This window comes from Filicampus tigris, chromosome 11 (genome assembly GCF_054856515.1).
Source record: "Filicampus tigris isolate MCC_2025a chromosome 11, RoL_Ftig_1.0, whole genome shotgun sequence".
NCBI lineage: Eukaryota > Metazoa > Chordata > Actinopteri > Syngnathiformes > Syngnathidae > Filicampus > Filicampus tigris.
Genome location: NC_141227.1, coordinates 6,189,968 through 6,217,806, shown reverse-complemented (window position 1 = coordinate 6,217,806; position 27,839 = coordinate 6,189,968). Strand labels below are relative to the sequence as shown.

At 40.6% G+C, this 27,839-nt stretch overlaps 1 protein-coding gene across 6 annotated transcripts in view; it reads left to right on the top strand.

The window, feature by feature from the left end:
• thada (THADA armadillo repeat containing) overlaps positions 1–27,839 on the top strand; it is a 102,606-nt gene that overhangs the window by 7,041 nt on the left and 67,726 nt on the right. For all 6 annotated transcript variants that reach the window (XM_086044787.1, XM_086044786.1, XM_086044785.1 and 3 more), the window contains exons 13-27: positions 85–240; positions 364–471; positions 553–676; positions 1,285–1,430; positions 1,670–1,892; positions 1,979–2,114; positions 2,223–2,359; positions 2,559–2,711; positions 4,454–4,614; positions 15,160–15,269; positions 17,723–17,855; positions 21,488–21,610; positions 21,858–21,980; positions 22,480–22,571; positions 27,487–27,576. In XM_086044787.1, coding sequence (XP_085900913.1) covers positions 85–240; positions 364–471; positions 553–676; positions 1,285–1,430; positions 1,670–1,892; positions 1,979–2,114; positions 2,223–2,359; positions 2,559–2,711; positions 4,454–4,614; positions 15,160–15,269; positions 17,723–17,855; positions 21,488–21,610; positions 21,858–21,980; positions 22,480–22,571; positions 27,487–27,576 — 2,015 coding nt within the window. The remainder of the gene's footprint in view (positions 1–84; positions 241–363; positions 472–552; positions 677–1,284; positions 1,431–1,669; positions 1,893–1,978; positions 2,115–2,222; positions 2,360–2,558; positions 2,712–4,453; positions 4,615–15,159; positions 15,270–17,722; positions 17,856–21,487; positions 21,611–21,857; positions 21,981–22,479; positions 22,572–27,486; positions 27,577–27,839) is intronic.

Below are 27,839 nucleotides of genomic sequence, written 5' to 3'. Positions count from 1 at the left end.
TTTGTGTCATATCTGATTTACAGTGTTACCTGTAGTTCGTTTTTCCAACATATTAACACGGTATGTATGTGACATAACTGCCAGGTGAGGATGGATGCTTTAGGCTTGGTGTGTGAAAGCCACCGCAGTACTGAGGCTTTGACCTCACAGGAAATGGACCTAATTCACCACTTCTTGCTTCCCAACCTCAACAGCCAGTCACCAAGTGTCAGACAGCAGGTGGTCAGTCTTTTCAAGAAGGTCAGATGATTGTCACATTTCCCCCTCACACACACTGAGCATACCGCTTGTTTTGTCAGCGAAGTCTGTGTATTGGTAATTAGGCTCAGTTTCTAATGACCTTTGTCAACATCTGTTCCACAGATGCTTTGCCGAGTAAAGGACAGTATGCAGCTGCTGCTAAAGAGACAGAGCCAAGAGCGAGAGCTGGAGCAAAGAGCAAAAGACCAACTTACTATATGTCTTTATAAGGTACATGATTACAATACATGGTTCCCTTTTCATCATCAGAGTAAATAATAATGTGTGTACGTGTGTGTGTGTGTGTGATAGGAATTCCTGCACGAGTTATGTTCAAAGTTGTTTGATGTTTTGCTTCCTGGAGCTTCTTTCTCTAAATGCATCATGTCCCTCCACTTGCTTGGACTACTGGCTGAACTCTTCACTTTTGGATCAGGTATGTGCACACTCCTCAGTTACACCGACATTGATATTTTAGATTGTTCAAGCGGAAGTCAATGAAACATTGTTTTCAAGAATATGTTCTGTGCAAGCCCACTAGTCGAAACAAGGAATTCTGATAAATATCGCATTTGTGGAATAAGATTTAATCCACCCGTTTTTAGCCATCTCTGGGGGCAGCCATTTTGTCACTTGTGTCGACTGAAAATGACATCACAGTTGCTCAGGACTCGGGTAAGGACCAATCACGGCTGACCTGGTTTCTGACGCTGAGCCGTGATTGGTCGTTGCCTGAGCCCTGAGCAACTGTGATGTCATTTTCAGTCGACACAAGTGACAAAATGGCCGTTTGGATTTTGCTTCTTAACTCATATTCCACAAACGCAATATTCATCAGAATGCCGTGTTTGAAGTAGTGGGCCTGCTAGGAACATACTCTTGAAATAAATATGTTTGGGTTGATTTCCTCTGTACGCTGCAAAAAGAAGTAAAACATCATGCTTTAAAAATACAAAAACTAGAAAGCTGTTGAAAGCTTAGTATGGAAGTATGGAAATTAAGGATGAATATTTTAAAATGTCTCTGCTTTTGTACTGTCCTCAGGGCCTGATGGGTTTTCCCTTGGTGAAGTTGTGACCTCTACTTATGCTCAGAATGTCCTCTACTGTGTAGCAAGCAACTTCATGGAAGTCAAACTACTGGCTACAACGTTGTTATGGAAACTTCCTCTGTCAGCACTGGGACTTGAGGTTGATACGTGAACATCATGTCGATATGTTTTATCGTTCTTCCTTACATGTTAGGATATGTATTTTCTATAATTACATTGTAGACAAGACCATACCAATACAGAGAAGTGCATTTTTTTAAATTGACCATTCAAATGTTTATCAGTATACCCATTCAGGGGTTTGTTACATCATAATGAAGTATCTGAAGAATAACAAACCCATTCTGATGTCTCATTGTCTCATCTCTGTGGGGTTAGGAACCAGACGTGATGCGTGGTCTACTTCAGGCTGCGCTAGACCTGAGCACCAGCACCAAGCCCTTTGACAGTGTCACAGCTGCCCACCTGCTCAACCTGCTGCTCCACCAGCCCAATTTGAGCCAGGCGCTACTACACTGTGCCCAGGAGCAGGGACTTGACTTCCAGTCTCCTTCCTCATTGCCGCAGGCACCTGACGTTCAGGAGCTTAACACTTTATCTGGTAGGATGGCGTTCCAGAGCCAAAGAATGACCGTTTAATGTGAAAAAGAAAGATTATATTATCGACACTATATTGTCTCTCCGCAGTGGTGCAGTTTTTGCTGTGCTGTCTGCAGTCAGAGGTCTCCAAAGCGGAGTGTTGCCTTTTGCAGGCAGCTGCTTCCTATCCTCTCTACGGCCGAGCCCATTGCATCACTGCGGTCCTTCGGAATCTCAACACAGAGTGAGAGTAATCACACTGCATCCTTAAATCTAGGTCTCTTTTTTTTTTTTCAAGCAAATCATGTATTGACCTTATTAGTGCTCACTTGAATTGTGCGTGTGTGTCTAGGTGTTTGCGTCACACAGAGGCGTGGAGGCGACTGGTGTTGGAACTCATCGCCACATGTTACAGATTGTCAGATGTTGTTTCTCCTGTTGTTCAGAGCTCTTCCCCTGAGGGGCTCATCCCCATGGATGTTGGCACAGGTAATTTCTGTTTGCGCTGAGACTGATTACAACTTGGTTGAGGCATGTGTGCATTTTTTCTTACAGTGGTCAGAACACAGCAAAAGCATATGTTAATAAAAGATGTTTCATCATCAGGTTGGAATCAGTAATGACATTTATTTGGAACACTGTTACTCCCATCTCTTGTGCGTGTGTGTATGTGTGGGTGTATATACAGTAACAGACACATCAGCAGGGCTGCAGAAGATCCTGCACGAAATACAGCCAAGGGACACCAATGATTTCTTCACCTGTGCCAGAGAACTGGGTACACATGAAGAAGAGGACCAGGAAGAAACTCAGACCACACGCATAGTGTCACCTGACACCGGTGAGTTACACATCCTGTATCATGAAAATACCTTCACCTCTTTTAACATCACATCATCAGAATGCACAGTTGTCACCTTAAATACAGGTCCTTGAGGGCCACTAGCCTGCATGTTTTAGATGTTTCCCTCCTCCAACTTCCTGATCATTTGAATTAGGTGTGTTGGAGGAGGGAAACATCTAGAACATGTAGGCTAGTGGAACTTGAGGACCGGATTTGAGCAGCCCTGATCTAATAAGTTGCATGCAGCTCTTTTGCTGCCTCAGTGTGGCAAGCACCTCACTTGTCAGACTATATAGTTTGTAAAGGTTTTCCATGTTCAGAAATATACGGTACTTATTTTCACATTGCTTTGACAAATGGGAGAATTTGTATTTTTGTATCACATGAAGAGGAGTCTGTTTTTGCAAGCCTGACTTTGCTGTTACCTGAAACGTCCATTCAGCTCACTTCATAACTAGTGTAATTCGGCGACATGGTGGTGAAGTTCTGCCATCCATGAGTGAAAATTCCATTAATGTATTTTGTCTTTATCGAGCTTTGCTTTTGTCCTCTAATTTTGGGCGTTTTGAAAAGAACATGCTGCTCGCTTAATCGCAAGGCTCTAGCTCTGCCCTCGGTCAACAATGTAACTAAAAACGTATTCAGCGTTGCTTCCAGGGAAGTTGTGGCTCGTTTACATTACACACGTTTACAATAAAGCCGTGGAGTTATGTACTTGACAAAAAAGGTGAAATAACTGGAAACATGTTTTATATTCTAGTTTCTTCAAAATAGCCACCCTTAGCTCTGATTTCTGCTTTGCACGCTCTTGCCATTCTCTCGATTCATTCAGCTTCAAGAGGTAGAAGCTTGAAATGGTTTTCCAACAGTCTTGAAGGAGTTCCCAGAGGTGTTTTATCACTTGTTGGCACATTTGCCTTCACGCTGTGGTCCAGCTCACCCGAGACCGTCTTGATTGGGTTCAAAACATGTTCTCAGTTATTTCAACTTTTTTTTTGTAAAGTACATAACTCCACATGTGTTCATTCATAGTTTTAATGCCTTAGGGGAGAATGTACAATATAAACAATCATGAAGATAAAGAAAACACATTGAATGGGAAGAAACTGCTTAGTAAACTACTAAGCAAACTGATGTAGTTCAATTAACATTGTTCAGCTATAACTGAAGATATACACCAATCAGCCAGCACAAAGTGTGGTCCAATACAAAATCTACAGTATATCCAAAATCATGCCTTAACAAAAATAATGTTTCCATTGTCAGAGGTGTTCATCTAAAGATAGTTTGAAGTGTGTGAACTCATGCACTGCATAACACAGAGAGACGTTCCTAATATTTTTGACATTCTGTTGGAGCTGGATTAGGTAACCAAAATATTAGATAATATTAATAATGCTGTAGCTAGTTAGTACCCGTATAGGTTCACCTAATGTTATGTAAGTTTCTACTGCTGTGGTAATGTGGGCGTTGTTTTGTTTTGTGGCTTTTGCGATGGGGTGGGTCACTATATGCTCAGTCAAGTTGGCCTGACTAAACAACCACAATTTTATATTTTTGAGTGTCATATGAGTCATATCATTATTGTTCCTTCTAGCTGCTATGTTAGTGATGTCCTGATGGGGGCAATGGTTGTCCTTTTTTGTTTTACCCCTACTTTCTGTATCTCAGAAAAGTGATGAAACTTTCCTTTTCCTTTTGTGTGTTTGTGCACGTGCATGTGTGTGGGCATGATCCAGGTGGTGAGGGCTACAGGGTGACAGCCCAGATGGTGCTGGTGTGTTGCTGGCGGAGCATGAAGGAAGTGGCCATGCTGCTGGGGCAGCTGTGTCAGAGTCTGCCACTACACTACACCAATGACAACACACACCCACATCCTGGGCTCATCACAGAGGAACAGGTAAGATCTGGAATGTATGCCTTCACAGTTCACACATGCCATACAGACATTTTTTTTGTCAGCCATTACCCAATGTTGCATTTTACTAGAAATGAGTATAACCGTAAGAAATAAAGTCCATCATTCTAACAACTGACTGCTTAAAAGTTTGAGAGGCAGATAGTAAATGACCAGCATGTGTGTAATGTACAACTTCTACTATTTTCCAAATATTTTGCAACTCTCAGATTCAGCATTTAAAGAAAAATAAAATCAGCCACAGCGGTGCTGTACATAATGAAGACTGATTGTAAACCACAATGGATAATATTGAAAGCAATAATAATGATGACTATACCAATAAAAACAAAATGTTGTTTTCTAATTATTGTCAATACATGACACTTGCTGTGGGCCAACATGCTAACCTCAATTTTGTCTATATTATTTTTAATTTATTTAGAAAAAGCATATTTTCTCATCTTACTAAATTTCTATGTGTGTAGATATGTATTGTTATATTCATTAACAAAATTATAAGCAGTCTTTAAAATTATTTCATTCACTCATTACTTCACATCTTTACACTTTTTTTTCTAACAATTTTATGCACCAATCACCACCTCGCAGTATCCATTCCTAGTAAAGACTCCCAAATATATAGTGTTCCCATTATATATTATTGACAGTGATGTATAAGGATACAGTAATGATTTATAATACATCTATCCAATATGTACAGTATATGAAACTGTAGATTTGCATAATGAATTATTAGGCCAAATCGTCTTGTTCCTCTTGCCTCCATCGTGCAGGAAATAAGAATGTTGCTAGCATTAGGATCATTGTTGTCATTTTTGCTAGTCTTTTTTGTGAAAAAAAAAAAAAGTTGCTGGAAGGGAAAAGTCTCGAAATACAGCGAATACATTGCTAAGTCGGCAATACTCCGACACAAGTCGTAGCTCTTGTTCACTACCTTGGTTTTACTAGCATCCACACATGCACATAAAAGCACAACTTTCAAAATAAAAGCACCACATGTTTTGCATTTTAATTTGACTCCATAGTCACTGTGAGGTTACAGTTAGATACTGTGGACTGTGTTGTGGCCTCTGCACCATATTTGGCCTCAGTCTGATTTACAGCATGGGCGATGGAATCAGCATTTAGCATTAGCAAGTGGACATATGCAGATACATATGAGCTGCTGTCAACGTCCCTCTCTCTAACTCTGATGTAGTATCAATACAAGGAAAATTAATTCCGTACATGAACACATTACAACACTGTCAACCATAATGAACACATGTATTTGTTTCTCTTTTCTCTTTTTTTTTCTCTGTAGCTACAATATATTGACAACAAATTATGAAGGCCTCCTCATTTATAACATGAAAATTATAAACCAAGTCACGTCGTAACTATTTGACCTTATGAATCACTTATCATAAACATAAGATTCGGAGAGCACCACTCACAGTGCTTGTAACCTTAGATACCTTGAGGCTTTAGGCTCAGGTAACATCTAAGGCTGCTTTTCAAAGTTGGAAACAGATGTGACTTTATAACAAAAATATGTGACTATGACCGGCCTTGACTGTCATTGTGGATGTGTAATAGCAAGTCTCTCGACTTTGATTGTGCTTCCCCCAAAACCACTGTGCTACCTGCGAGGGGGGATCTGCTCTGATCCGTTATAAATACATGTCATTTATTTTTGACAGCAGCTGTTTCATCTTGCACAAAGCAAATTAAGTGAGACAGGAAGTCCTACGCAAAACTTCTAAGAATACAGTGAAGCGGTTAAAGAATAAATTAGATGACTCTTGTTTGAATTTGAGCTATTAATGTGGGTTTTGCCAATACTGAACAGACATAGATGTCATCACTTTAAAATAACAAATATCTTGTAAGTACGGTATGCTTCAATTGGCTGTCTTGATTATAGGCATACAGCAGTAAAAGGAAAACTTCTGTCCTAAAAGTTTTTCCCTTCAAGGTCCACATCAGATGTGATTTGTTCTTGACACCTAAAATTACTTAAAATACTTTGTGTAGTCAAGTAGGGCTGGGCGATAATTCAATATCAATTTGTCTCACATGACTAATATTAATAGATAATGACTTTGATAATTAGTTAGCAAACCCTGACCCCAGCATTGTGCATGTTGTAGGCTGATACAGCGGTGTGGCCTTAGATTTGTGCCACAATTGCAAGCACATAAGCGCGTTTTGTGTGCAGCCGAGTTGCAGAGTGCTCATCTCGGAGTGCTGCCGACTGCAGATGTTACAATGTACACAAAAACAGTGTACATTAGTTGAAAATGTAGAATTTTTTTAATAGTATTTTTCCTCTTAGTTGTTGTGCTTTATTTAATTTGGCCTTTAATCTATTGAATCATTTTCCTTATTTTACATAGGTGAAAAATATCAAGAATTATCAATACCGACTGAATCGAAATACTTGCGTATATTGTGAAGCATTTTTCAGCCATATCGCCCATCAAGCATAGTTTGTTTGAAAAGGCATTTATGGATCCTTATATCGACCAGTTTATATGACTTTTTCATAGTTGTTGCGCTTTTATTATAGGTTCAATGTTTTATGTTATGTTGTCATTGTTTTCTAATCAGTAAAACCTCAACACAAAAGATTCTGACTTCAACTTTACCTTACTATGTGGAATTTTCTATGTTTGTCATGTGGTTGCATATGTTTTGAAGGAATGAGTATATTATGAACACCATTCTTTAAAAAAAAAAAAAATCATTTTAGACTATTTGCGATGAAACAGACCGTTGAAGGGGGCTTTGTGCTATGCTGTGAAGGTGTACATATTAGCATCTTCCCTTGTTAGCATCAGGCTTCCGTTTAAGCCATGAGCCTGCTGCTTTAACGACCGCGATCCTCCACCCTTTCTACTGCATTCTTTCTAAATCACTTCCACCACCAGCATGAAAACACTGGGCACTACAAATGTCTACACACAGACAAACTAGCACAGGAATAGTTGTCTGAGTGGTTCAGCATGTTAACAAGAGAACCAGACAAAGACTGTTTGCCTTTGTAGGGGGTAAAGGGCGTGCTTGTGTAACGTGTCTGGTTGTTTTTACCTGTTGACTGTGCGTTAAATGCTCAGAGTTAGTGGGAAGTGTTGTATGTGCTGAATGTGTGTCTTCTTGCCAGGTGTTGTTTGAACATTAGTGTATTATTTAGATTTATGTCATTCACTGTATATATTGTGCTTTTGTTGGGACATAACAAAGCGATTCACAGTGTTAGCTCAGAAATGAAAATAATAAATGTTCTGTGGCCCTTATTGTTTGCTTATTAATTTAAGTCAAAATCCATCATGTTAATTGAATGCTTTGACATTCAAGGCAAAAACAGAGGCAGTACAATAATCACCATCTGTATATGTACATATTGTTCAGATCATAGCAACTAAAGTACGTAGTAGTTGAAAACATGACATTATTATGACACATTATAACACTAAACGGATCATAGAGACTTTGGCTTTCGTGGTGCCCACTATTGCATAAGAGGAAAAGCTGAACCTCTTTTTCTTTGTGGCATCTTTTTCATCTTTTTTTCCTCAGCTATTTTTCAAGTCAACACTATGTGTGAGCGAGTAGTTTGTACGTGGCATTGGCGGTCTTTGGGCTGACTCCTACTGTGCTTGGAAAGATGGGTGCAGGCAAAGTCATTCGGCCCTACCGCAGCGATGACATGCATGAGCACATGCATGTAGTGTGTGTGAGTGCTTATTTGGAACCAAAACATGTCTCTGTCAGCCAGCATTGTGTGTTTCATCCCCGTTGGCCCGGTAACAGCGCAGATGCTTCTGTCCTTGTGTGGAACCATGGCAACAGCAGTTGTTATTGATGTGGAATGATTTAAAATAGTTTGAGATTTTTTTGTCATGTAGGAAAGGTGGAAATGAGTTATGTGACAAATGTTTCTTTTTTTTTTTTTTTTTAATCACTTCGTGCATCTGACCGCACTATTACTTAAAGCTGGAGCTTGTAACTTTTTTGTAAAAAAAAAACAAAAAAAAAAACAAAGTTTTTAGATTTCGTGTTGACTGGCGACATTCTGGCCAATTTGATGGCGGAAGTAAGTGGCGCATTTTACCTAGCAATAGGCATTTGGCAGAGCTTGGACCCTTCTCTCCACATTTCTAAAAAGCTAACTAAAAATAGTTTAAATCATACAGTAACTGTTACTGTGTGAATGAAAATAAAAATAAAAATAATAATTACTGTGAACTAGGTCTGGGCAATATATCGTTATTGTATCTTCAAGATATGAATATTCAAATAATTAACATCGAAATTAGGACAATTTCCCGTGACCTTGCCACGCTTGTAAAGCTCAGTCCACCCAACCACATTCCTCGTTTCAAATTTGTCGTTAATCGAGCTAATCAAGCAGTTGTGAGATCGGCATGTGCTGTCAAGTAATGTACATACAGTACACATACAGTATATCATGTTTTAGAAGTAGAACATTATGTGACAATATTTATAATTGCACAATTACCAATGGATGAAATAGCGGAGCTTGTTGTAAAAATGTACGAGCAGCACACGCCTCGCCGGTCCATTCAATTGAATGGCAGTGAGTCTCGCCTTTCAATATATCCACACTTTTCTAATGATTATCGGCCACGTCAATTTATTTCTGTAGCAACATGCGTCCTCGTTGACTGACAGTCTTTTGTGGGTTAGAAAAAAAAGTCATACAATACAACATATTGTATGGTGAGTCTCAAAACGCGATACAGGCTGACATAGTTCATATCGCTGAATGAGTGAGTCCACACGTCACATTGCCATGTAATGCTTCAGTGCATAAACAACCATCGTCATGTGCGGGGTTGAGTGGTGAACATTTTTTTTCCTTAAGCCAAACAACACATCTATTAATTTTCTGAACCGCTCATCCTCACGCAGTCAGAGTTTGATGTAAAAAAATAAGACAATAACTGTAGTGAACAAAGCCCACACATCTTTCAAAGGACCAATGAAGACTAAACACGCCATATACCGGTGTATGTGTAGATGTGTGTGTGTGTGTGTGTGTGTGTGTGTGTGTATATATATATATATATATATATATATATATATATATATATATATATATATATATACACACGTGACAAAATGGCCGCCCCCAGTGATGGCTAAAAACAGGTGGATTAACTCTTATTCCACAAACGCAATAATTATCAGAATGCCTTGTTTCTATATATATATATTTATATATATATGTATATATATGTATATATATATATATATATATATACTACATATACATATATATATACATATACATATATATATATATATATATATATATATATATATATATATAGAAACAAGGCACTCTGATAATTATTGCGTTTGTGGAATAAGAGTTAATCCACCTGTTTTTAGCCATCACTGGGGGCGGCCATTTTGTCACGTCTGTCGACTGAAAATAACGTCACAGTTGCTCAGGTAACAACCAATCACAGCTCACCTGTTTTCTTAAACTGAGCCATGATTGGTCGTTATTTGAGCCCTCAGGGCATCTATGATGTCATTTTCAGTTGACAGAAGTGATAAAATGGCCGACACCTGAGATGGCTAGATTTTGCTGCTTGACTCATATTCCACAAACACAATATTAATCAGAATACCTTGTTTCAAATAGGGGGCCTGCATAGAACATATTCTTGAAAAAAAGATGTTTGGGTTAACCTCCCACTTCAATTGAAAAAACAAGCATTGGATTCAACTCACACAAACAGCCCATCAGCCCTTTCAAACACACACATACCTACACGCACGCACCCACACGCACACTCGTCCGCACATGCACACACCCACACACACAATCATTTACATTAGTGTTGTTCTGACAGATATGTTTATTTCGTCTTGAGAGCGATTTGTTGGTCCAGCACCGCTTGGATTTAGAACTATACGAGAGCAGTCATTTTTACGCACGTCAATTTGATTGCACTCTGGCAATGAATTCGACTAAAAAGATTATTACTCGCTGCTTGAGTGTCTTATAAAGGTATTTTGTTTATTAAAATTCTGTTGTGGGTATATTTTAATGTAAATTGTGTCGGCTAAATGAACGAGCAACAGGTGGTGTACCGCTGAGATTGTCCCGTGCGGCTCGCGATCGAGCTGCATGGTTCCTGCTGTTATAAAATACAGCTGCTTTGGAGCCAATGGCATATTATTGTGTATTTATTATTTTTCTAAAATGCTGCAATATTGTTTTGTGGGTATGTATTTCTTTATGTATATTGTGCTTAAGTATTTATTCCTTTTTGATTTTGTTTGGGATGGCGCTAAAAAGAAACGACAGAGAGAGAGGTGAATTAGAGCCATATTGCTCACGTCTGACTCACAAGACTCAACGAAACACTGTCCTGCCGTGTCGGTTCTCTTTAGCAAGGAAGACACCAGAAAAAAATACATAAAGTCAAACCTATCGTAATATGCCATACCACGGCCTCCGAAGATAAGGAAGAACAACTTTTAAGCGTTACATTACCAATGTGTACGTCGCGACTATCACCGCGGGGCAGGAGGGCTCAGTCGTGCATGTGTCAGCTGAGAAATTCACCCTCAACGTCAATATTTTAATACAGATGTAACGCCTCCTGTACTCTAAAACTTTTTTTTAAATATACATGTACTCTAAAGCTTTTTAAAAAAAAAAAAAAAAAACATATATAGATCATGGTGACCATGATGGTTGGTTGCTATGGAAACCTTAATCACGCGATCAAAAAAATTGACGGTGTCAAAAGGGGGTTGGATTAACCCCGAGAATAACGTGCTAAATTGACAGCTCTAATTTCCCATCCCGATTTTCAAATTCGGTCACCATCCGCAGTCTGTAAAAGTACTGACCACATGATATTATCAGTTTTACAGTTCACTAATACTTGTGTGCCCCTCCATGAACCGTCACCGTGTCGTGGTGGAGAGGTTTGCGCGTCCCAGTGATCCTAGAAGCTAAATTGGGGTCTGGGGCTTTATGCCCCTAACACGGTCGCCCATGGCAAACAGGTCCTAGGTGAGGGACCAGACTAAGCACGGCTCAGAGGAAAGCAGTGCACCGTTAACACTGTTTATAGTGGGATTGGGGTGCTGTTGACCTCAACTCGGGACGTTGTGGGTCGATGGGGAGAATACTTCGAAGACCTCCTCAATTCCACCGACGCGCCTTATACTGAGTAAGCAAAGCCTGGAGACTCTGAGGTGGGTTCTTCTATCTCTGGGGTTGAAGTAACCGAGGCAGTCAAAAAGCTTCTCGGTGGCAAAGCCCCGGGGGTGGATGAGATCCGCCCGGAGTTCATAAAGGCTCTGGATGTTGAGGGGCTGTCATGATTGACATGTCTCTACAACATCGCGTGGACGTAGGGGACAGTGCCTCTGGATTGGCAGACCGGGGTGGTGGTCCCCCTTTTTAAGAAGGGAGACCGGAGGGTGTGCTCCAATTAAAGAGGTATCACACTCCTCAGCCTTCCCAGTAAGGTCTTCAGGGGTGAGGGAGAGGAGGGTCCGTTGGGAGGTCGAATCTCGGATTCAGGAAGAGCAATGTGGTTTTCGTCCTGGCCGTGGAACAGTGGACCAGCTCTACACCCTCAGCAGGGTCCTCGAGGGTGCATGGGAGTTCGCCCAACCAGTTATATGTGTTTTGTGGACTTGGAGAAGGCGTTCGACCGTGTTCCTGGGGGAGTTCTGTGGGGGGTGCATCAGGAGTACGGGGTACCAAATCCGCTGATAAGGGCTGTTCGGTCCCTGTACCACCGATGTCAGAGTTTTGTCCGCATTGCCGGCAGTAAGTCGGATTCGTTTCTGGTGAGGGTTGGACTCCACCAAGGCTGCCCTTTGTCACTGATTCTGTTCATAACTTTTATGGACAGAATTTCTAGGCGCAGCTGAGGTGTCAAGGGGTTCTGCTGTGGTGGCCTCAGTATTGCATCTCTGCTTTTTGCAGATGATGTGGTACTGTTGGCTTCTTCTAGCCGCGATCTCCAATTCTCGCTGGAGCGTTTCGCAGCCGAGTGTGAAGCGGTCGGAATGAAAATCAGCACCTCCAAATCTGAGACCATGGTCCTCAGTCGGAAAAAAGTGGCGTGCCCACTCCAGGTCGGGGATGGGATTCTGCCCCAAGTGGAGGAGTTCAAGTATCTTGGGGTCTTGTTCGCGAGTGAGGGTAGGATGGAACGGGAGATCGACAGGCTGTTCGGTGCAGCGTCTGCTGTGATGCGGACCCTGTATCGGTCTGTTGTGGTGAAGAAGGAGCTCAGCTGAAAGGCGAAGCTCTCAATTTACCGGTCGATCTACGTTCCTACTCTCACCTATGGTCATGAGCTGTGGCTCGGGCATATGATTAGGATGCCTCCTGGATGCCTCCCTGGTGAGGTGTTCCGGGCATGTCCCACCGTCCCATGTCCCACCCAGAACACGCTGGAGAGACGACGTCTCTGCTTGCCAGGGAACACCTTGGGATCCCTCCGGAAGAGCTGGAAGATGTTGCTGGGGAGAGGGAAGTCTGGGCTTCCTTGCTGAAGCTGCTGCCTCCGCGACCCGACCTCGGATAAGCGGAAGATAATGGATGGATGGATGGACAATATTTGTGTGATTTTTAAACTTGAAATTAATGATTCCACCAATAGATTGCAGTTCAAGTAGAAAGAACAACAAACATGGCCAGAGTGCTGTCTAACCCATTTGGGCCAGTATCACGGGTTGATCCATACATGTAATTAGACTTGGGAAAGTTCTCTCTCCCCACAGGGACGTTTTTCAGGGAAACAGGCACGCTTGCAAACAGGAAGTTGATGTCTAAATAAATCCCTTCCCCCGCCCTTGCTTGCTCGGCCTTTTTAAACAGTTACACAGACGGGAACCTTCAGGAAGAAAGCTTTAAATACGCAGAACAACGGCCCGGCTTGGCCTCACTCAGCACCGCAGTGGTCTGGGCCCGGCAAACTTGGGCATCAAACAGTGATTGCTGTTTTTACTCTGGTGAGGTCAGGCCTGTCATGGGTGTCTGTTGTCAAACTTATGTGATAAGTCATTGTGCTTGGTGCAGTTGTGGTTTACTCATTCTGTGCTTGGGTGTTTTAGTTGGTCTGTTTTATGTCTTCAGGGTCAGGCAAGTTTCTAAACTGTGATTTGGCTAAATAAACGGGCTGCCTCAGCTCTTCATTTTTGTTCCAAATATTTGTTGTATATGTTTTTATATCCAGTCGTCCATTCATCATCTTTAACAGGTCACAGGGTTGCTCGTATGTTGTTGTGTCACAAAACATGTGGCAAGAAGTAGTAAACATACCCAAGAAAAGTGAAATTGAAATATTTGAAAAATATGTTTTTTGTTTTGTTCTTGGATTGTTAGGCCCCAGTTTAAATGAAAGGTTTGTTGGTAAAGGCTCAGTCACTCAGTGTCATTGTTTTTTTTTCCCCTGTGATTTGCAGTCTGTTTTTGTTGAGATGCTGTGTCAAACCCACATCCCAGAAAGGGTCGTTTTAGATGTTTCTTGTTTGTTTGTTTGTTTGTTTGTTTTTTTGCACCAGAAACTTGTCACTCCTCCCTGTGCCCTCTGTGCCACCCCAGACTAAGCCGAGGGTTGACTGCCTTAGTGGTAGCGGTGACACCACAGCCTTAATAACAGGGCACTGGAGCTCCGCGTCCGCCTCGCCCTGCCGCCTCACCTGCTACACACTCACCAGTTTACATACTGCCACAGAAATGGCACTACACTAGTGTGTGTATGTGTGTGTATAGTTAGAATAACGTTGCTAACACTATTACTAACTGGATGGTTTTACTTAGACTGGCTATTATGCGGATGTCTCAGCATCCTTATTTGAGCACACTTGTCACGCTACTGCCATGCTGGTCTCATGCTGGACATGCTTGCTGCTCACTGGCCGAAAAGTAAGTGGTGTCTCTAAAACAAGCCTGTTGCTGCTGGTGTTAGAGCTTTAGTTTGAATGCCAACTAGAGAAAAGGCTAAAGTGTAGCTACGGGTCTTCAGTGGAATAACACATTTTTATGCCCCTTTCTCATGTGCTTCTAGTTTCCCATTACCACTTTAAAGTTGACATACTGCTAAAAGGCTACGTCAGCATTTTATTGATTATTGCGGGATTACGTAATTCACAATTGTGGAGTTTGATGGGTGTGGGACAATGGTTTTGGTGTTATTGTTTTGTTGGAAAATGACTCACACAAACATGAAGTTAAATGTTTACAGCAGTGGTTTCATAAAGAATTTAAAGACTTCCTTTCTTTTTTAACTAAGCATATGGAGAAAATTTGCTCGTCTTGATCACATTTTATGATTATACGTTTACCAGGAGGACTGACTTAGCAATAGTTGTGGCATAGTTAACTTTATCTAGAAGTCAAACAAATCAGTCATTTAATTAGGTATTGCTGTACTTCAATGCATCCCCACTATACAGCCATGCATTGATCTACCAGCTGCCTGCATTACAAAATGTCATATTTCATCGCATATTCTCTCTCTGTTACAGGTGGCTTGTATTGGCTTGTATTTCCGTCAGCAGCTCCTGCAGTCCCGTCATCGTGGCGCCTTTGAACTGGCGTATGTGGGCTTTGTTCGCCTCACTGACATGCTATGCAGGTATGTGTTAACGTACAGTGTTGAGGGCTAAAAGGTAATACTGCTCCTTGGCTGTGGACATAACCGTGCGCATTACAACGATAACTTTTGTTCTGCCATGCAATTAGTCAGTAGGCACATCCTTGCGGCGTCACTCTTCATGATACTCGGTCAGGCATTCCTCTTGTGGCAAGCCTTATTGCGCTGAAAATGACTTGACCTACTGTGTTTTTTCATGGCTCGGCTTTTTCTGGCTGTCTCGCTGTGGATGTAAAAATGAAAACACAAATGTTCGAAAGCCCATTTCCACCTGATTTGCTTGTAAATACCCTCAGATTAAAGAGGAAAGTCTGCATTTAAAGCACATCTTCTTTGTTTCATTTCAAATCCATTGTGGTAGTGTTTAGAGCCCAAAATATAAGATTGTGTCATTGTCCTAATATTTACAGCTGAATGCAGCATGTGGAGGACGTCTTTATATCTGTTACGTGAAGACACAAAAACTGATGAAGAGGTGTTTTAAACCATCCTACTGTTCAGAATCTCTTGTTTTATTCTTGTATAAGTCCATCATAGGAGGGCTCATGTCATGATAAAATGATAGTGAAATTCTAGTGGTTACGTGGTGTGTGTGTGTGTGTTCTGCTCTCGGCCTGTGTGCATGCATGTCTGTGATCAGGAAGGGAAGAGCAGAGTGGGGATGGTATGCAGGCTCTTTGCTGGGTTATGGGGTGTTGATTGCAGGGTGCTTAGCCACAGCCTTTTGATGCTCTGTCTTGGGACCTGGCCTTGGTGTGCTCCACTGTGTTTGCACTCTCAGACGCTGTCTTTTTTGTGCTCTTTCCTTTTTCCTTCCCTTCCCGCATCATTTCTCAGATTTTGTCTCTAACGACTTTCACTCTTTTTTGGTCATTCATTCATATACCGGTATACAAGATATAAAAGATCTGAAATGGTCTCACAAACCATATAGTTTAAATCCAAATAAAAAAACTGAATTTTCCCCATCGTTGTGGGTCAGACGAACATCCACAGAGAAATCTGTTATGGTATGCTTCATTATATAGATGACAAAAGGTGAGATATATGTGTATCATGTACATGTTTTTTTTGCAGTAGCAGATCATATACCTCCCACAGAATAAAGGGAGCAGAAGGGCCAATAGGCGCCTTTGCGTTAGTCCCGCAAACCTCTGCAATTACCGTGGAGGCCATTTTGTTTTGCTTCCGGGTTTAAGTTTAGTGCGTTCTTGCAATTTATTATGACAAATAAACACGAAATGAATAATGGATGATCCAAACAAAGAAAATAAAACAAACAAAAAGTGCTATGGAAATTACTGCAGCGTCATCAATTGTTGAAGTCGCTCTACGCCGATTGACAAACGAACGAGAAAATACGTCAAAATGCATGGGTTTCCTAATCCGAAAAGAGAGAGAGATTGGTAAATTTGTGGTTAAATTTTAGCTTGCGTTCAGCTGTGATTTTAGAAGGTATGAATTTATTTTGAGATTCGATTGACGTGAAAGGAGTAGAAAGAAAACTGCTTGACACGCATCTGTCCAATCATAAGAGACGGACTAAGCACAGACAGAAGTGGACACTGATGTGAGTGTAAAGCTGTTTGAGCGGCAAGCCGACACATTATTATGTTCATTGTGCACTCCATTTGCCATTTTATTCAAATCGGTTTAGATAATGGATAGATGGATGGATGGATTTTTAGATGGATGGATTTATTTTTTATCTGTTAGACCTTTTTTTTCCCGGATTGACGATGGACGGACTGGCGGACCTTTGATGTTTACTGACGAAAGCGCGGTTAAAATAACATGAAGGACTAACTGACAGACGATTACAGTTTGGGTCAGCTTGAAAAAATTACAGATTGATGGATGACGGACAGGTACCCAGGCTGCTGTCGGATGACGAATGACGGACTGGCAAACTTTAGTAAAATGACCACCTCTGTTACCAAATTGCAGCAGACACCGGCAAGATAAAACATTTTCCCACCATTACTGTGACATAACTTGCTCAAATGCATTGAAAAAAATATTTGAGATGGGATATTTCACAAATAAAACAATAATAACAACTAAGAAAATGTCGTCGCACAAGTGTGCGCACTCTCTAAGAACTGGGGATGTGTCTGTGTTCAGAATTAACCAATCACTTCCATGAACAGTGTAAAATAGCAGTCAGTGTAAGCACAAAAAAATGTCAAGAAAGACCTCCTAGAATATCTACCGGTATATATCTATATCTATCTATATCTATAGATAGATAGATAGATAGATTTTATTTATTTATTTATTTATGCTGTTATTTGAGTTGAAAGTCTTCAGACTTTTTGTTCCAAACACCTGTTCAAAAGTATTTGGAAAGGAATATTAGACTATTTGTATTAATTCCTACAAAGAAAATGGAGGCCCATGGTCATACTGTTTTTTTTTTTGTGTACGTGTGTAAGGAGTGGCAGTAAAGTTCTGCAACAGCTTCCATCCCGCTGGTTATCCGAGGTTTTGGAAGAGGTCAAATCCAGTGACCCTTCGTCCAAACTGTGTGCCACACGACGCAGCGCTGGAATACCCTTCTATATTCAGGTGATCATGCTTGATTTTAGTTGGACATACTAAAGATTATTAGAGTATCTTGAAATTAATAATTGTTGACCGACGTTTAAAGCAGAACATGCTGCAGTAAGAACAAACATGTCCTCTGGTATCATGGATGGTCATCATCCCTCAATGTTTGTTTTGTTGTTGTAAAGATGCACTGACTACCCTCAAATAAACCATTTTTGCTTATGAAGCTATACAACTATTTAGAGGCACTGAACGGAACCACAAGAAACTTAACATATTCCCTATTAAGAAAAATTGTGTATATATTTCTCATATCATGCCACCATGCCAAGATCGAGCCATCCACGAATGAAATGGCATTTGTACCTTTTTCCTGATCTGCTCCAATTCCAGTTTCATTATCCCTCATTTTGCTTCTCACCTATCGACATAGGAATGTGTTTTTGTAATCCTATAAAAAAATGGCAGGGAGTACAATATTTTTTGGGGGGAAAGCATCCTCATCTTGTTCCTGTTTACTCCTAAATGTAGTTGCAATCAGCAGTTCTTGGCATGCAGCCGTATCACTTATGCTGAAAGAGCATTAGTTTTCCAACCCTCGTTTCTCTTTCACCTAAATAACACACGCCATCGTTGTCCTTTGGAACCCGAACCCCTTTTATTAGCAGAGGTGGGTGCATCAATAAATTTTGCTTGTCCCTCATTCGTCATTTGGCAGCAGCCTGACATCTCCATCAATTGACAACATCGAGGGGATTATTATAGTTGCTTGGCCGGTTATTTACCCCCGGTTAGTAACAAACGTTTAAAAAGGAGGAATTGGAAAGCTCTCTACTTCATGTTAAGAGATATACCGGTATATGACCGTTCCCATTGAATCATCAGATAAGTGACCCCAAAAGCATTTCTACCTCCTCCCGTCTCGCTCCTTTGTCATCTCCTCCACCCGATGGGATTTTTGGTGGGAGGTGCCTGCAAGTAAGTAAAAGAGCGAGGACCTTGAAACGGTCAATAGAGGAATGCGATGAGCCCAAAGTTAATGAAGTCCGTTCGAAGCAACCCCGGTGTAAATTCACCCCACGAACAAACACAAGACATGACAGTTTCTGTCAGTCGTCAGCAAAGCGGGAGTCCGTCAGTGACGGACTGAGAAGATCCGTCTGTACTAACCCATTTAGTGACGATTCCAGTGATGGACGAAAACTCTTTCGTAGGTGCATATAGTCCGTCAGTTTTTTTTTTTAAGTTTCTTGTTATTCACTAGCAAAACGGGCATGAATCAGTGACAGTTATTATAATTAGAACTAATTTAATGTGTTGAGAACATCACATTAAAACATTATATTCATTGGCCTTTTCTTCTTCAGAAATCCATTTCAAATTTCCTAATTTCCCAATCCAAATTTTCTTTCGGGGCCCATTTTTTTGAGTCCCTGTATTGCTATAGAAAGCATGGCTGTTTTAATGCTTTCATGGCTGATAAAATTTCATTGCCCACTTGGCCATCAAAACAAAAGCAGAATGTTAAAAGTATGGATATACTATGCCAAATTGTAAATTTTTAAGTAGTTAAAGTGCCCTAGTTTTAATGGTTAGTTGGACATGATCATAAAAATCCTTAATCGACACATCTCTGGCTAGTACAAGTAGTAGTAGTGGTAAGCAAAGCAAAAGTCCAGGAGAGGAAAAAAAAAGATGTCAGCTAAAGAATGAATAGTCTTTGGAGGAGATGAAGTGGACACCTTGGCAGAGGTTTGGCCAGCATTCACTACTCCCAGAATGACAGAGTCAGATCCGGGAAGGCCTCCTGCGCTTGCTTCTCTCTGGTCTGGACAAAACCGACATGCACGTCAGAGGAAGCAGACCTTGTTTTCCTTCCACCTCCTCTCAATCCCCAAAGGTTTGTAAGGGCCAAACCTTGTTGCCTTCTCCTGTCCTCCCTACCTTCGTCTCTCCATACCTCCCATGCATAATTCTTAATCATAACTAAAGCCAGATGTTTAATGTCAACTTCCTCCTCAAGATGAGAAGACAAGAGTGTGCACTGGTTCACTCAGACCATTTGAAAATTCAGTGCGTTGCTTGAATTTGCCGTTTGGAAATTCAGAGTGCACCAAAAACGGACTGCCTGTGCCTCATGTAGTACAGATAGAACCGTTTCAAGCATGAGCTGCTGATTGGTTAAGCCTGTATCTCACTGAGCAGCGGTTTGCAAGTGTGTGCGTATGTAGTGTTGTTTTTTGTCAGAGTTTGTCAAATGATGCAAACGGTTGCAAAGACTTTCGCCAGGCATCAACAGTTTAAATGTTAGCACACTGTTTTTCTTGTTGCCATTAAATTTTGTCAATGTTCAAAAGTTCTTTCAGACAAGAAAAACGGTTTGAGACCATTGAAATTGTTGGCCAACGTCTTTGTGACCCTTTGCGACCTTGAACAAACCCTGACGAAAAAACATTAACTAGGTGCGCACTACACACACACTTGAAAACCTCCGCCGCTCAGTGCGATACAGCCTTTAAGAACAAGGCTGCGTTTGGAAATTACTGGGACTGGGGAGCACTCTGCCTCTCCGAACACACACACAGGCAGAGTAGTGCACGGGCTATAGAGTGATTTTCGGAACGCACCCTATGATTACCACCACCTTTTTAGCATGCTAAAGACATGGACCCATATATGAATAGACTAACAATGCCGCTTACTTGCTGTCAGGGTTAGTGAAGCCACCAGAGCGCACCTAACCTGAATACATTTTTTTCCCGCTGCATTTTCATGTCATTGAACATTAGAACTTGGGCTGCATTTGTATAATGTTTTGGTTTTTCAAGGTTCATTAATTTTAAAAACCTACGAATAATTTCAATAATATGCAAAAAAATATGTTCCATCACATCAACGTACATTTTTAAAAATATAATCGTCGGTCTAGTAATCGCTAATTATATGACGTGGGTCACGACTCACCGTACAGGATGCCGACATCGCCGGCATCTTTCTGCTACGGACAGCCGAAAGAGACAATCACACGATAATACATTTGCTGGATCAATGACTAGATCGTCGGTCTAGTAATCGCTAATTATATGACGTGGGTCACGACTCACCGTACAGGATGCCGACATCGCCGGCATCTTTCTGCTACGGATAGCCGAAAGAGACAATCACACGATAATAAATTTGCTGGATCAATGACAATGATTTGTTCTTGTGAAACAAATGCAAGGCTCTAACTTCGTCACTTGACGGGTTACTAGAATTTTTGTGTTGACATTTTGCTTGCACCTCTGCTGAAGAAATTTGTGGTAGTTTTGCGTAGTGTGGTATCTCTAAGCGACTGTAGTGTTTCGAGCTTTAGTTCACCTGAGTATGTGTCGCAGGACCAGCATATCTATGAAAAGAGGTATGACTTAAAGTCAGAAAAATATGGTCATTTTGAGTAAAAAAACACTTTATGAAATGTTGGAATAAGGCTATAACATAACAAAATAGACAAAAGTGTATACTACTTTATTTAGATGCACTGTATCATTAAGTTAAGAAAATATACTGCACAATAACGAGGCAATATTCCCAGCACTATTATGTGGAGCTATTTTCTTGTTTCTGTTTTTGAACATTTGTATCTGTCATGTGCTGTTTTTTCTCCCCAGGCTCTTCTCTCTTCTGAGCCAAAATCCTCCAGTTGTGGTCTGTTAAAAATGACCATGAGGGAGCTCATCTCTCTTGCCATGCCTACTGCCAACAGAAATACAGATGCTTCCACTGTTCCTCAGGTTTGTCAAGATCAAGATAGCGCATCTTCTCATTATACAGTATCTATCGACTGCTTTCTATTCTGAGACCTTGCGATTGTCACGTTCTAGAAATCTTTGTGCCTAACAGACATTTGATAAATCAGCTCGTCCACCTTTTAATGGCACCTGTGCCATTAGTGGTATTTGTTTTTCTGGCGGTATTAACAACTGTGTAACTTAATGCCCAGCTACGGCTCAACTGAATGCTTAAATGCTATCCTTACAGGTCCACGCTCTGAACATCCTAAGAGCTCTTTATAGGGACACTCGTCTGGGAGAAAACATCATTTGTTTTGTGTCGGATGGAATGCAGGCTGCTGTACTTGGCTTCACCTCTCCTATCTGGGCAGTGAGTTTCCATGCTTTTTGCCCTTTTTGCTTTTGTACAAATCAAGCGTGACATCTTAAATATAACATGGCTACTTTCTTTTTCAGTAACTAGTGTGTCATCAAAACAACACAAAACCTATATTTTAGACCCTCAAAGTTAGATATTACTTAAACCCCCAAATTGTCAACTATTTGACGTGAACTCTGATTAACCTCTTAAACCTTGTGAAATATTGGCGACTTTTTTTTTTTTTTTTTTTTTTTTAATATGTACCACTTAACTTTTACATTGCGTGCCGTTGTTAACAAAAAATCTGGTCTTGCCAATTTTACGTTTGGTTTTGTAAGTATTGTACGGAAGCAGATATTCGTCTCTCAACTCTCCCATGACAGATCTGCAATTTTAGCAGTAAAACTGCATGAAAATGCTGATGTGTGTGTTTTACTTTTTGTGTCATTTATTCTTATATCTTCGTTCTATATCTTCATACTCCCTCCCATTTCCACTCTTATTTCAGGTAAGGAATTCTTCAACTCTTCTCTTCAGCACTCTGATCACAAGGATCTTTGGAGTGAAGAAAGGGAGGGATGAACACTCGAAAAAAAACAGGTCCATTTCTTTTATAAGCATTCGGGGTGAATGAAATGTTTATATTGGCCTGCAGTTCATATAAATCAGTAGTCATTCATATAGAAATTGTGTAAATAGCATCACAAGGTCAGAATTACTAGTTGCAAAAGAGTTATCATTTACTCAGCAATATATATTTTTGAATTCCAACTTTGAGCCAATTTAGAGACCGGATAAAGGTTTTGAGTAGGCAATGTAAAAATGTTACGGCGCAATGGTTGTCAAGTACCACCAGGGGACACTATTGTAACACTACAATGGATACATTTTTTTGTGTCTTTATCTGCCTCTCCTCAACCTCATTGCAAATGAAGATGAAGTACAATCTTTCCTGCTGTGAGAGCTGCTATAGGCATATTGTTCTTACTTTAAAGTAAAATAAAATGCATCTAAATACATTACACTAGATGCTTAATTGAGGTACATTGGTAATAATCATATATTGATTTCCTTCACAGATTTTTACTGCCTTTGTAATCCATCATTTTGAACCCTGCAATATTCGCATTGCATACAACACAAAACAAGGACAAATGCACACACACACAAAAGGTTTGCGTGTGCTATAAACTGGATCCTTGCGCTCTTCTGTCTAGCCAGCCATTATGCCCCTAGAGTAGATGTGAAAAATGAGCAAAGTTGAGTTAGTTCTTGATGAAAAGCTTCAATTTTCACCATTTGTCCGCATTCGTCACTTAAGCTGGTCCAGTGCCCCAATTCCCGATTTAACAGCCAATCACAATGATCATTTGTCCCGACAGCCCGACCCGATTCTACATGTTGAATTGGCCGAACCCGCCCCCCATACGCCCCGACAACAGCTCTGTCCTTACGACGTTGCGGTACACACCAAACAGACGGCTTGTACCGACTTTCCGACGGCCGACGTCGGATTCCTGTATCGAGGCGTTAAAAACAAACAAACAAACAAAAAACATAGACGGGAAAAAATGGGTTCCCGACTATGCTTACTCCAACTATTTTTTTAAGTTTCACGTTTATCGCCTACAAAATGAGCGTCCATCTTAGAAGGATAGGCGGACCGGTCCTTCACACAGGCAAAATGCACAGCTCTGGTGATCTATTTATTTTCTCAGAAACACATTGTGTTTATCTGCCTCTTTCACTAACACTTCCATTTCCATCACTCCATTTATTTTGCTCTTGCAATGCTCTCCCAAATTTTTCACAGTTAAAACAAAAAACCCTCTTTTAAACAGAGAGGTTTCCACAACTTTTGCACGTGCTGTCTACAACACGCTACTCTATCCCTTACAGTGAGTGAACACGCGGTTTAGCGCCCGCCATTTTGGATACTAGTAAATCACGCCCCATATGTCTTATTAGGATGAAAATATGAAATTCCAAATGACTGTCGGTTACCTTAAGCAGTAACATACAGACCATTGGGTGCACCGTATTATTATGCACAACATCAAAGACTGGGTGTATTTAAAAAAAAAAAAAAAAAAAAAAGGTACATTTATTTGATAGATTTAGCGCTATTATATTATTATTATTATTATATATGTGAACGGTCCTTGGTCAAAATATCTGATTGGTTGTAGGACAGTGTGGTTGTCTTTATTGGACGCAGTTAATAATGTAGCGTTTCACAAGCATTTTACTGTCTTTCTGTTGGCACACTTTCCAAAGGCCTCTGCATGCTATTAGCCAAGGCAAGGCCACTTGTGTTTATCTAGTCTTTCATTTGCTTTCTCTTTTTCTTCCGTGTCACTTTAAGGTATTCCCCCCTCATGACTACCGGATCCGTCTTTATTATTACTGCATGGGTTCAATTTTTACATGTGGCAGAGTAGTTTAAAACATAAGAAGTATAGGATGTCTGCTAATAAAAAAAAGACACATGGGCTTCTTTTTTTATCAGTGTTTTCTGTCATACTTTTTTTCATCAATTGGAATTGGTACAAAGTTAGCAAGGAAGCTGACTGCATGCAGTTCCTTAGGATTATTTCAAGTTGTTATTTTATGTACACAATTTTATCAGAATGGGCGTTTGACTACATTGCCTTGATTGACTATGGAAAATATTTACCATTAATTGTTGGTGAATCTGCCTGAATGTTCTGAACTCCTATTTTAGTGCTGATGTTTAGCTATGCTATAGAAATTAATTGTGTCCTTTGGTGTTGCCACAGAGAAGATCAGCATAGGTCAAGCTTTAGTTGACGTCATGTTGTTGTTCGGACCACAAACTTGTGAATCAACAGTGCCTTTGGTGTAGCCAAATTGTGCACTCAATTTTGGTTCATTTACTTCAAGACATGATTAATGAGCAGTCAATTCTACACTGTTGAGCAAATGCTGCATGATAGCAGTTTGTCCTTGTTTTTTTGTGTGTAGGTATTCGTGGGGTCTTCTCATAACTATAAGAAAGTTTGCTACATTTACTGCCTTCGTTGTGTTTTGTAAGACTTTCTTTCTTTCCACCCATGTATTTTACTTGAATCCAGATGTAATGTTTGTGGATCACTGCTCCATTAGCTGAGCCCAGACTAAGTCCTCTCTGCTTCGTGACCTTGCATTGATGTCGGTCTGATATCATCTTTAGCATAAATACAACCAGCTGACACAGAAAGATTGCTTACCAAGTTCCATCTCAAACATCCAACCTTATCACGCCTGTAGAAACTGCTTGTTTTTCCTGCGTATTACGTTATATGGTGTCTAAAAAAAGTTTACGCCCCCCTTTTCAAATGCCAGATTTTTGTCATACTAAAATAGAGACCAAGGTAAATCCTTTAAAAAAACGTTTTTTCACCATTAATGTGACCTGTAACCCCTATAATTGGGGACAAATATATACTTTAAAGAGGGGAAGTAAAAACTACTGACAGTGGGGTTGCAGAAGTGTGCATCTCTTCTCCTAAGTGGGGATGCAGCTGTGTTCAGAGTTAAACAGTCTCATTCAAACTGAGGTTAAATGGGAGTCAACACATAGCTGCTACCATACTCGGTGCCTCGGATTAATGCCAAATAAAGTTGAAGTGTTCCTGTTTGATTTAGCTGCCATTGTTTCATTCGCATCTATGATCACAACTCATCATCCGCATGATTACCACAACGTCAGAAGGATCTCATTGTTCAAAGGTATCCTTCGGGAGAAGGGTACAAAAGAATTTTTAAGGCAATGAATATATGATGGAACACAGTGAAGACAGTCATCATTCAGGGTAGAAAATATTGCACAACAGTGACATTACCATGAACTGGGTATCCCTCCAAAATTGATACAAAGACAAGAAAACAGGTTCATCGAGGCTGCCAAGAGGCCGACAGCAACATTGAGGAGGTGCAAAAAATTCTGGGAAGTACTAGCTATACATCTCCTGTCTTCTTCATATGTCTGGGCTTTAAGCCTGGCTGTTTGTTACAAAAAACACACTTGAACCTTCCCAGATACATGTGGTGAAATGTGTTACGGTCTGATAAAACCAACCTAGAAGTTTTCAGGCCATAATTCCAAGAACTGTGCTTGGCGCCAACACAACACTGCTCATCACCAAAAGAACGAATGGTGGTGGCAGCATCATCCTTCGGAGCTGTTTTTCTTAAGATGGAACTCGGAGGAGGGAGTTACAGCATGAGCAATTCCAAATACCAGCCAGTGATTAGAGAAATCCTTGCTTTAAGGGAAAAAAACGTCATGAAAAGCTTGCTGGTTAATCAGAGGCACTTCAAATGGTGGCTGGTGTGCTCTGACACAAGTTTACTATGAATTTGAAACCTCTTTAAGTAGCAAAGTGTCAATGTTGTCTAACTAACTGAAATTATTTCAGCCCGATCACACTCTACAACCTCAGAACAGCTGTTTTCACTTACACCTCCAATTGTCTTCTTTCTCCACCTCCATGACTTCTTATCACATACACCTCATCTATTGTAGACTGACATAACCCTTGGCCTTTGACTTGGAAGCAGCAGACTTTTGTCCGAAAGGACTTTTTCATCCCAAGACCACGTCCACATGCTCATGCTTTAAGTACTGTACTTGCATGTGTACACAGTGATCCGTTTGAGCATCATATTTTACTTGCGTGTCTGTTAGATCACAAGTGGTGAGGAGTTTCTCACACCCTCGTGGACTGCAATTTTTAAACACACACACACACACACACACACACACACACACACGTGGCAGCTTGTCATTGTGCCCGCTCATCACTTCACAAATGTTTGCAACCCAGAGGCAGTCTCTCTGCTCATATGATCTCGGTTTGGTGTAGCATGCTCTCCTCCCTTAAGGAACAACTTCATTTAGACAAGCACAGTTAAATAAAAACTTTAATAGTGCTGAGGTTGAATGGCGGTTGCTGAAGCAAGGCTAAGACTGTGAAATATCAATTTTGTCATTTTATTGACGCGTGTGCGTGCATGCTTGGTTATGCCTCACCAGTCTATGCATACACTTACCTGAGCAGAGCTAAAACAGGCTCAATTTGTTTCGGATATGAAAAAACTTGCAAAATTGAAAGCAGTCACATAGTTAACTGTTGTTTATTCATATAATTGTTTTCGCTTTCAAATTTCACTAATTTTATCCTTTCGCCAAAACGCAAAAAAGTAAGGTCCCGCGGGAGAGTCAGTGGGAATCTTTAAGTGGTTTTGTCCAACAGTTTCCATTTAAAATAGTGGACTATTCTGTAATAAACGTACAGCATTGGAATTGTTAGTTATTTTTTCACCTGTACTTGTCTTTGTAATGTTTTCAATCAGCATAATTTAAACCTATTACTAAAGCTTTGTGGAGTTTGACAGGAGAATAGGTGAATGAAAGATTTTGCCATGACTATACAACATGTTTTTATTTATTTTTTTCCTAGTATTTGTAGCTCAATATTTTTTTCCCCTTATGCTCTGTCTCTCGCCTTAGAATGACTGGTCGTGAGTTTTTCACTCGTTTTCCAGCCCTGTATCCATTTCTTCTGAACCAGCTCAAGGAGGCAGCTGTCTCAGTGGAAAGGTGAGGGGGTCGCTGAAACCACTTTGACTTTCTCATGTATAATTTTGTTGTTTAAAGAGGAAGTCAACCCAAACATATATTTTTCCAGAATTTGTTCTTTGCAGGCCCACTAGTCCAAACACGGCATTCTGATTAATATTATGTTTTTGAAATATGAGAAGTTAACCCGTTTTTAGCTAGCACAGGGGACGACCATTTTGTCACTTCTGCTGACTGAAGATGACATCGAAGTTGCTCAGGACTCAGATAACGACCAATCACGG